Source organism: Cokeromyces recurvatus (genome assembly GCF_025118155.1).
Source record: "Cokeromyces recurvatus strain NRRL 2243 chromosome Unknown BX663scaffold_13, whole genome shotgun sequence".
Classification (NCBI taxonomy): domain Eukaryota; kingdom Fungi; phylum Mucoromycota; class Mucoromycetes; order Mucorales; family Mucoraceae; genus Cokeromyces; species Cokeromyces recurvatus.
In genome coordinates this window covers 696778-707230 of record NW_026251399.1, presented here as the reverse complement: position 1 = coordinate 707230, position 10453 = coordinate 696778, and the positions used below count along the sequence as shown (strand labels likewise).

Below are 10453 nucleotides of genomic sequence, written 5' to 3'. Positions count from 1 at the left end.
CCTATTTTACTAAGAGTATGCAATCCATTTATATACAATAATCTATAGTGTATCCTTAAATCCTTGTTTTCATCCCAACTCCTACTGTCTGTATTCAGTAACAATATGAGTACGTTATGTAAAAAAAGTTAAATAAATACATGATCACTTTACTACCCTCTTCTTAAATATCTAAGGAACCGTTTATCAGATATTAAAAATAAGACGTAAGACTATATGTATTTACTTTTGTTAATATTTATTTATTTCTCTTAGTGTATCATCAAACATCTTTTTGTTTAGCGCTCTAGTCGCTCAAATTTCAACAAGAAAGAAGAGTTATCTGTATTATCTTGAAAGGAACCCTTTTTTTTTTAATCTCGAACTAGTCTAGACAATAACACTAAATTTAATCTATTATGTGTTCATACATCACATAGTCATTATAAAACTGTGTTTGATTTAATTGCACAAAGAAAGAGCATCTGTTGAATGTGTCCTTTATTAGAGTCGTCAAACAGCATTGTTGCACTTTAAAACAGAAGAAGAGGGCGACATTGTCTGTGTACATAGCGTTGCACAAATACAAACTTTAAAGCTACTACTAATAGTAACAGTTTCCCTTTGCTACTGCTGCTGTTGACCTGTAACGAATCGGTTAGGTTACATGACTTTTTTTTTTTAATTTTTATACATGTGTTATTATTTATTATGATTCATATTATAAAGTAGGTTCCAAAACTATTTCTGCAAGCATTCCTTTACTATTTTCCAAATCATCTGTAAGAATTTCTTCTGCTCTTCCCAAGTCTTCAGATGATACCTTTTTAACAAAATACAGTAAATATGTATACACACGAAACAAAAATCTATCTTACCAAAACATTAGCACTTTTAAAAGTACTTAGATATAACAAATTGATATGAGCTTCAGTAGCTAATGGATGAGAAATAGACCAAACAATACCGCAACGTTCTAAATTAGATCCAGCTAAATTAACTTGAATAACACGAAATGTTTGTGATTCTTCATCTCTAAAGATAGACTCTGGTTCAAATAAGTTCAATATACGTTGATTTGCAATAAGTGAAATACCATCACTCGTTGCAGTATATGAAAAAAATCTTTTATCAGTATCAAATGAAATTAATTCAGGATAAGATAAGATCTTGAGAACTGTCATGGCCCATTCTGATCGATAATGATGATTTAATCCAACACATTGGAATTCATCACTTAAAACAGACCTTTCAAAATTTTCTTTATTAATGATGGATTGTGGTGGCTTATTTTCTATCTTTTTATCTAACTGAGGTATTGAATTAGGTGAACTACCTAAGCATTGTTCAATGGAATCTAGATCAAATATGAATCCATTTTGTTGTAACAATTGAATAGCTTGTTTTAACCTTCTATCTTTGATCTATATAATATGCACATAGTATTCAATTTATAAGCCTTTTCTTTCCTTATCACTTTCTTCTTACCAAGACAAAATCAGTTTGATATGTCGACATATAAAATATCGAAAACTTGCCCTGAGCTAATGGTCCTGAAAGATCACTAATACGTTTACCACTTGAATCTATTTTCAAAAATATGAATATAAAAGACATGTAGATGTATAGGCAGATAGTAACACTACCTTGTCCACCTTCATCATCTACTTGTAATACACGATAAGTATCATTAGAGAAACGAATATCTTCACATTGAGACATCACAAGTAAGGGTATAAAATCATTATCAATGATTTCTTTACTAGCTATAATTGATATTTCATAAGCATTTTCTGTAAAAGAAAAGAAATAATGGGAGCTAATTATAATATATTTTAAGGAAAAGATCAATATTTTTTACTAACGAAAAAAAAAAAGTTATATTATTCGACATACTCTATCACATTTTCAAAGAAACAAGATTTTACAATGGCATGAGTGACATGGTGTAAATGGGATCGAGGAAAATGAAGTAACTTCACTTTCGAAGGTAAAAGAGTAATCATAAACTTATTGCCCCTATTTGTTTAAATAGAAAAAAAAAATAAATAGAGAAAAAAAAGTGAAATAAATAAATGAAAAAAAAAAAGCTTATTTATATGTTCATATATTTATTTATTTTGCACGCACCATAATTTATTTCCTCATTCGGAATTTTTTTTTTCTTTTTGCTTGTGCATTAAAAAAAAAAGGTTATCATTGTTATTAAAAAAGAAATAAAGCAGCAAATAATAGTGCATTTTAAAATGAAACTTAAACTACTAAAATAAAGGAGATTATTACATAATATGTGAATTTCAGAAAAAAAAAAAACCCCCAAAAAAACAAAAGAAACCATGATGCCTTAAAAGTAGTTTATTTACTAACAAAACGTTGTAAATAGTAGACGAAGGATCATTGTCATTATTCTTGATCTTACACAATCCTATTTTGTGTTGAATAGAGTTATGATTCATACTTTGAATAATAATAATAAAAAAAAAAAGAAATACTCTGTAAGGGCATTTGATACTTATTTCTTTATAACTCTTTACGGATCAAATAAATAAATAAATAAATAAAAAGAGAGAGAGATGGCTTATTAATCATTAGTTAAATAAATGCCTTCTTACCAGCTTTGTCAACAAACTCATTGTATCTTTAATTTAAAATAGTAACAAGAAAGGGCAATGTTACATAAATTCACCATAGTCACAATGATTGCGGACTAATAAGTAAAAGAAATATTTTTTTTGAAAGGCACCAGTTTTTTTTTTTTTTTTTTTCCTATTAAAGAACAAAAATATGGAGTCAATTAATAAACATATAGAACAGTTAATACAATTAGATCAAGAGGCATTAATTGAAAATGCAACACTAGACACAGTTGTTAAATGCATCTCTTTGCCTCTTGAATGGCTTGGTCTGAATGGCTTGTCAACTTCTTTATCCATCGAACAACGATTAGCATTAACACAACATACAGCATGGAAACGACACGTATGGAATCTATTCAAGGAAATACTTCCTCGTTGGACATTTGCATTTAATTCGACTACAGCATATAGATCGTTGCTTGATGCTACATTATTTTTTCAAACAAATGATGACAAGATCAACGTGCAGATGGCACAAGTTGCCTTACCCATCTTGATCGAATGTATTTCCTCTCAATCTGAAGCTTCTTTAGAAACCCTAGAATTATATTCAACTGCATTAAAATTACTTACTTTATCTTCAACTTTGCTTTCACTATATGCATGTCATATTTCACATAATGATGTTCGATTCTTTTGTTCCATGATATGTTCCATTCCCGGGCATTTGGTTAATGTATTTGGAATCCAACTAGAACATATAAAATTTAAAGCTGAACATGAATGGTATATTGACAGGTAGCATAGATTTATATGAATTTGATATAATCGAAAAATATATTTGTTGTAATTAAGGCTTTTTTTTTTTTTTTTTTTTGATTTATTAAGAAATTTTTATGCAAAATTAAGTCATAAAGCTGCAAAAAACTTTTCACAAAATTCGGTATATTTTACACAAGAACTTTTAGGTAAAATAATAAGGCAAGGATATGAAGGTTAGTTTTATTTTGTTTTATTTTATATTTATATATTTATGTATATATTATTAATATGCAATTATATTTTCTTTATAATTAGATATAGTTATGAAATCAATTTATTCAGTAGCAAGGTCTTCACCTGAATATTGGCCTATCCTGTTTGAACAAATTGAAATAATTTCATCATTTGAGAAAATAACTAAATCTATATTACAATACGTTAAACAGGATGTTTTACCAAAGTCAAATATTCAATCAGTATCCAAAGATCTGGCTGCTATTTTATTTGGAAAGCCTATGAAGGATGAACGAAGAAAACAACGTATAAATCACTTTTTGAATACATCTTTATTACGGATGGCCAAGTTAAGTTGGGCTGATGAGATCTTGGCTAGACTCGTTATCTCTACTGTCATTTATGCAGAAGGTGTTTATGCTGGACAGATATCTTCCTCTGCTCATGAAATAATTATAAGTTTTATAAAACGTCTTATTCAAACTTGGTCAGATACCGTATTTATTAGACATGCAAGTTTTAAAGAACGTTTATGTGAGTCTATTTTATGATGTATATATATATATATATATGAACTAGTTATATTTTTAAACTAACAATATTTATACATGTAAATATATATATATATATATATAAAAGATATTACTAAAGTTATTTTAGTATTGATTGCTTATCTCTCAGACGATACCATTCGTACTGAAATAATGGGGAAAACTTCAATACTCTATAGCGTATCAGATTACTTTGATAGTGGAGATATTTCCATTGCTCAATTAGGAGCTGTAAAGTAATTTATGAATTTACAAACACTTGGGGGAAAAAAAGGAATATAGACATATATACTGAGAAGAAAAAAAAACTTTATTTATATGCATTTATAGGTTGTAGCAGAAGCTATTTCTAGTAGAATAGATAAAGATAAACCATTAGATACTGGTTTATTAACTACATCAGATGAACTCCTTGAATTAAAAAAGCTTGTTAATATGACAGATGCGTTGGATCAAGAAGAAGAGCTTATAATAACTTCTTCTTCAGAGATAGAATCAGAAAATGAAAATGGTACAGATGAAGAAGAATTGGATCCTGATGCTATTTATGTAGTAGAGGATGAAGATGAAGAAGGTATGAGACTACTATTCTATATAATATATATGTATATGCATATGAATGGATAAATTGAATAATTATATTTTATAGAATCTGAAGAAGATGAATTTCAGGCTTATTTTATGGAAGAAGAATCGGATGATGAAGGCTTAAGAAGAGAAGGTGATTCAAAAATTCAAAATAAAAGACCAGTGTACGTAGAGAAGCAAAAATATATACATATATATATATATTTATATATATATAATCTTCAAGAGTACGAATATCCTAATTAATCGCGTAATTTAGATTTGTAAGAGATTTGATTCAATGTCTTCAGGATCAAAATGATCCTTTAAGATTAGAAATTGGCTTAAAGGCAGCAGAACAGGTTATTCGTCAAAGAGCAGGAGCAGGGACAGAATTAAGTAAAAAAAAAAAAAAAAATATGAAAGGAGTTTACTTAGTCGTTCTATTATTCACTCCCTATTTTTCTTAATAGGCGAATCTTCTGTTAAGCTTGCAAGTTATCTAATTGGATTTCCAGAAACTTATGAAATACAAGACTTTCGAAAATTACAACAGAATGCATTAACTGCTCTAATCGCTTCAGTTCCGACAACTGTAACTGGGTAAATAAGGGCCTACATACCACACAAACAAAAATAAGACCTCTTATTTATAACTAATATAAATTAGGTTTGTTATTGATCAAATATATGACCGAAACACGTCAGCTGGGCAAAAACAATTGATATTGGGGGCTATATCAATGGCAGTTAGAGAATTAGCCGGCTGGATAGATAATGTAATATATACATATATAATTCATTGAGTATTTTTAAAATTACTCTATATTTATTTTATTTTATATTATAGGAATCAATCGATGAAGCAACAAATAGACTGGAAAACGCGACAATCACAACTAATGATCAAGTCGGTAAACCATTATTTATTTCTAGAAAAATGGAGATCGAAAAACAGCATAAACAGAATATTCGAAAAAATAAGCTATCTGGATTAGCTGGTCCAGTTTTCTTCTTCCCATTGCTAGTGGGTTGGTGGGAAGGAACACAAGGCCTCATAAAGTAAATCAATCTGAAATTATGAATACATCCATGATATGAGCGCCTATTTCTAACATATATCTATCTTTACCTATCTTGTTTAGGCATTGGATTGGGAGTAATCCTATTTTGGCAGAAAGGTTTATAATGACCTTGAATATTATATTACATAGTTCAAGTAAGCTTCTAACAAAAAAAAACCAACTATATAACAATAAAGTTAACCATTTTTCTATATTAGCAAATACGTCTGATAAACGAAAGATAGTTCGAGAATATTTTGAATTTGCATTATCAATGAGATGTATAACACTTAATAATACTTATGTAATAAGGAAGGCGATATTACTTGGTATTGATATAATTATAAGTACCAGTTATAAAGGACAAGAGCAATTACTATTTCATGATTTTTTAAAGGAGCTTGTGGAAACAAAACAGTGGTTACAAGGTAATTCTCCAAAATATTCATATATAAGCATCTACTTTTTTTTTTGTTTTCTTGATTATTTATCATACAACTTTTATTTATTTAGAAATTATGGAAAATCAAGTAGAACAAAAAATACAAGAATTAGCAATAAGCATATTAGTTAAGCTATCTCAAATTACGTTGGCAGGAAATTAATGTTAATAGAGTTATATACCCTACATTTGTATTACACTTCCTGGCTAATCTTTAAATATCCTTTTTTAAGGTTTAATACTCAGTCAAAATCCCTTTTTTTTTTAAAAAAAAAAAAAAAAAAAAAAAGTTCATTTTAAAACAATAGAATTGTGTAATGATTGAACAGAAAGAAAATATTTTATAACAATATGTAAATTTCACATGAATAGAAAAAAATACTTCTTGTTTTGCATCCTTTATTTATATTTGAATTTATATATCTGTGTGTGTATGTGTTTACCTTCCACGTGTAGAATCAATTTGGTTTTATAACTATGTATTCTTTGAATATTGTCTTGGTAACTTGGTTAAGCTTTGCCATGGTTACTTTATGTTGCATATAATGTGTAAAATAGTCACAATAAAAGGATTCAGCCAAAATAATTAAAAAGAAAAGGTAAGTCAACTTTAATAATATAATATTAGGCTAGAATGTTGTAAACTAAGCTTTATTATTATTACTATAATTGGGGGGGAGTGAATGATTAGAAAGGCAAAGTATTTTTTTTAGTAAGTGGGGGGGAGGAGGTAATAAAAGACAGTTGGGAATACACAAAGTTATTTTATTTTAGAGAGTCGGCTATTCACGGAATAATCGGAATGCTGAAAGTGCTACGAAGAAATAATAATAAATAGTTTCAAAATAGATTGCTATTGAATAATATTGTTATAAAAAAAGCTTTTATTATAAATTAGTCATAAGGAAAACTATAAGCTAAATGTGGTTTTAAAAGATGTTTTATATTTTACTGAAAACAATAAAGTGGAGTAAAACAATAAGATTTTGGTTTCAAATTACTCTAATAACATTGACTCCGCTTAATCCCTATTCTAGTTACACGAATAGAAGAAATTACGAGATTAATACTTCAGCTTTAAAAGACTTGAAGTCAGCTTCAAACTCAATTTATTTCTTTTTTTCTTTCTATATCTTTTTATTTTATTTTAATTTATTTTCTTCTTCTTCTTCTCTCTTTTTATATATTACGAAATAAAAAAAAATAAAAAAAGAAAAGAAAATTTCTTTAAATAAGCAGACTTTATATACATGGAATTTATATGTATATTTAAAGAAAACGATCAAATACGACTTAGTTAATGCTTTTTAATTTATGTAATAATATTTGGAAATTTATATCGAATTTCAACAAGTAACGAACTTATTAACAATCGAACTTATTTAACACTCACTACCATTATAACCCCATTCTTATTTAAAACAAAACAAAAAAGGCTCATTTTTATAACAACTACAACTTTGTAATTTTTATTTAACTTTAACCCAATTTTACCTCTAACCCAAAATCTAAATAACCACCCCATATATCTACTATTTTATTTTATTATTTTATTTTATTTTTATCTTCTTTTATTTTTGTTAACGAAAAGAAAAATGGATTTCTGTACAACTACTACTCATTCAATGGATAATATTCCATACTCACCAACTTCTTTATCTCTTGAAGATCTCATTAATGCCCCTGCAAAAGCTGAATCTCTTTTAGAATTATTAACTCCTGACCAAATTTCAGCTATTGAGCGAACATTGGGTAAGGTTAAAAGAAGAAGACTTAATAAAGCAGCTGAAATGAATAAATCATTTTCACCTTTGGTCAATCCTAAAAATAATGCCTCAACCAACACTAGTAATGCGTCGGCATCTGCTACAACTAACAGCACGACCACTATTTCTTCTTCTTCATCACCATCTACCCCGCCCCCTGTTCTGAAACATGTGTCCACAAATAACTCCTCATCTCCGAATGAACCTATCACTGAAGTAAAGGATGGCGTTGAATGGGTCTCCTTTGTATATTCGCATAATCGTACCTTAAAACGTTATTCTATCCGTACTGATATTAATTCAGTCGATCCATCTCTTGTCTGTGATAAGTTTAAGAGTGAAAATTGTGTAAGTTTTATTTCTATTATTATCATTACATTCAGTTTGTAAAAAAAAAAAAAAAATTGAACGACCGAATGGGATGAATAAACTCACGTATTTTTTTTTTCTTGAATAGGTTTATCCCCGAGCAAATTTACCAAAAGAAGAATATCATGGTAATAGATGGGCTTACGAAACAGAATGCAATAACCTTGGATGGAAATTGGCTTGGCTTAATAAAGAAGAGATTGCTGGTAAACGAGGATTAATTCAACGCGCTGTTGATTCGTATCGTAACCGTTACCCTAGTATGCGATCCCGTCGTGTGGCTCGACAAGAGAAATTATTAAACGGTACACTTCGTAAACGTAAACATCGTGAAAATGATGAACCATCCTCGTTTGATTCTTCTGATATGGCTTCATCTTTATCTGGTGTAACTATTCAGTCATCCCATCATCCTAAAACAATTGCTATTGAAGATGCAAATCATCAACGTTTTCGTATTAAAATTAATGTTGAGTCCGTTGATCTTGAAGAAATTAATATTGAGTTTCGTAAAGCGAATTGTCCCTTTCCTCGTGTCATGAATATTCCCAGGCCTGCTGTCAATAATGCTCGTTGGTTAGAAGAAACTATGTGTAATGAATTAGCTTGGAAACTGGTAAGTGTGTGTGTGTGTCTGTATATATATATATATGCGTGTTCTTTTTTTTTTTGTGGATTCTATCTTATTTTTAACATAAATATTTTACAGGCATGGTTAAATCCTAGACATTTAGCGGGTAAAAAGAATATGCTTCAACGTGCACTTGATATCTACCGTTCTAAATTTATGCCTTCACTTTTACCTCGTAAAAATTCAAATCGAGTGGCTCCTATCCCTCCTCCCTCTTTGACAGATACTGTGAATCCACAAGCTTCACTCATGGACTTGCTTCCTTCAACTAATACGCTTAATAATATAGCAAATGCTTCATCTACTGCTACTCATGTAGATGCCATACCTAGTCCAACTGAAACCTCACCCGCTAGTCCTCTTACAGCAGTTATGAATCCTACTATCACTGTTAGTACAGGTATTCCATTGACTGCTGATGCTTTGTCTGCCCAAAATGCTTTATTTGAAAAGATGAACCCTACTGTTGCTTCACCTGCAATGTCAAATATGAGTGGAACCACAGAGTCCCTTGATTTTGCTGATTGCTTCTCGCTGGCCGATGAAGATACAAAAGAGGATTCTACGTCTAGTGTAGATGCTGCGGCTGCTGCCATATTTTGTGACATGCTTTTGCAAGAACCTATGTCTTTATTTAGTGTTAACAAAGAAGACAGTAGCAACAATTTAAACCATAATTCTTGTAGAAACTCTACTAGCTCTTACTCTTCTGATAGTACTGCTTGTACTCCTAGTCCTACCATGCCTGCAGATCCCTTTACAGTAGATTTATTTGAACAATTTATGTTACCTACAGATAATCCATTTTATAGTATGATGGATCATAACGCAACCGTCTCTGATCTATCTAAATTGTATAATACTACTATTGAAGATAATCTTGCTACTGCAGCTAATTTGTTGGACCCTCTTTTTTAATATATTTATTCTTTTCAATTTGTTTGTATCCTTATAACTTGTAAATAGTCGTCTATCTTCTCTTTCCCTTCCATAAAAAAATTTTTTTTTTTTTTGTAAATTCCCATGCATCTATTTCTTCATTACATTTATTTTGGCAAGAAAAAAAAATAATATTATTTATTCTATAAATTTATACAATGTAACAGCAAAAAAAAAAAAAAAAAAAAAAAAAAAAAAAAAAAAAAATCATTTACCATTATTACTTACTGTTATATTCTTATTTTATTATTTTTTTAGAGCAATACGTGGGTTTTAAACTCTAATAAAAAAAAAATATGGTACTTTAATATATTCATCTTTCATGTATATTCAAATGTCATTGTGATGATTTTTTTCCCCTCTTCCTTCTTCTCCCTGCCCAACTACTACTACTGTAGAAAATAAAGTTACACACACACACATTTTCTTTTTCATTCATTATTAGGAATAGAAGAAAGTTGGTATTACGTTGTTTTCAAAATATGAATTATTACTACTATTATTGTAATTACTTAAAGAAGACTAACATAAATGTATAAAATGGAAGATCTTTACTAAATTAATAATAGTATT

The 10453-nt window shown here is 29.1% G+C and overlaps 3 protein-coding genes across 3 annotated transcripts; 2 read left to right on the top strand and 1 right to left on the bottom strand.

The window, feature by feature from the left end:
- Nucleotides 1-700: 700 nt before the first annotated feature.
- On the bottom strand, nucleotides 701-1701 carry BX663DRAFT_531305 (uncharacterized protein; the record flags this gene model as incomplete). The annotated part of the gene is made up of 4 exons (XM_051530372.1): nucleotides 701-802; nucleotides 858-1403; nucleotides 1468-1565; nucleotides 1626-1701. The coding sequence occupies 4 exons, from the start codon at nucleotides 1699-1701 to the stop codon at nucleotides 701-703; spliced, it is 822 nt and encodes a 273-aa protein (XP_051382807.1).
- A 1048-nt stretch (nucleotides 1702-2749) lies between these two features.
- Nucleotides 2750-6441, top strand: BX663DRAFT_473348 (telomere length regulation protein-domain-containing protein). Its single transcript, XM_051524195.1, has 13 exons — nucleotides 2750-3353; nucleotides 3444-3550; nucleotides 3633-4085; nucleotides 4191-4333; nucleotides 4433-4676; nucleotides 4752-4854; nucleotides 4950-5068; nucleotides 5143-5272; nucleotides 5340-5448; nucleotides 5520-5731; nucleotides 5815-5888; nucleotides 5952-6161; nucleotides 6247-6441. The coding sequence occupies exons 1-13, from the start codon at nucleotides 2764-2766 to the stop codon at nucleotides 6336-6338; spliced, it is 2586 nt and encodes an 861-aa protein (XP_051382806.1). The 5' UTR covers nucleotides 2750-2763; the 3' UTR covers nucleotides 6339-6441.
- Nucleotides 6442-7338: 897 nt separating this feature from the next.
- On the top strand, nucleotides 7339-10059 carry BX663DRAFT_510610 (uncharacterized protein). The gene is made up of 3 exons (XM_051527776.1): nucleotides 7339-8289; nucleotides 8399-8926; nucleotides 9020-10059. The coding sequence occupies exons 1-3, from the start codon at nucleotides 7771-7773 to the stop codon at nucleotides 9857-9859; spliced, it is 1887 nt and encodes a 628-aa protein (XP_051382805.1). The 5' UTR covers nucleotides 7339-7770; the 3' UTR covers nucleotides 9860-10059.
- Nucleotides 10060-10453: the final 394 nt, after the last annotated feature.

What these genes read in the sequence shown, in the direction of transcription:
- BX663DRAFT_473348 (XM_051524195.1), top strand. Translation starts at nt 2,764, where the DNA reads ATGGAGTCAATTAATAAACATATAGAACAGTTAATACAATTAGATCAA. An exon ending in CATGAATGGTATATTGACAG is followed by an intron (nt 3,354 to 3,443) that starts GTAGCATAGATT and finishes TGATTTATTAAG; the next exon opens with AAATTTTTATGCAAAATTAA. An exon ending in TAGCCGGCTGGATAGATAAT is followed by an intron (nt 5,449 to 5,519) that starts GTAATATATACA and finishes TTTATATTATAG; the next exon opens with GAATCAATCGATGAAGCAAC.
- BX663DRAFT_510610 (XM_051527776.1), top strand. Translation starts at nt 7,771, where the DNA reads ATGGATTTCTGTACAACTACTACTCATTCAATGGATAATATTCCATAC. An exon ending in AGTTTAAGAGTGAAAATTGT is followed by an intron (nt 8,290 to 8,398) that starts GTAAGTTTTATT and finishes TTTCTTGAATAG; the next exon opens with GTTTATCCCCGAGCAAATTT. An exon ending in ATGAATTAGCTTGGAAACTG is followed by an intron (nt 8,927 to 9,019) that starts GTAAGTGTGTGT and finishes AATATTTTACAG; the next exon opens with GCATGGTTAAATCCTAGACA.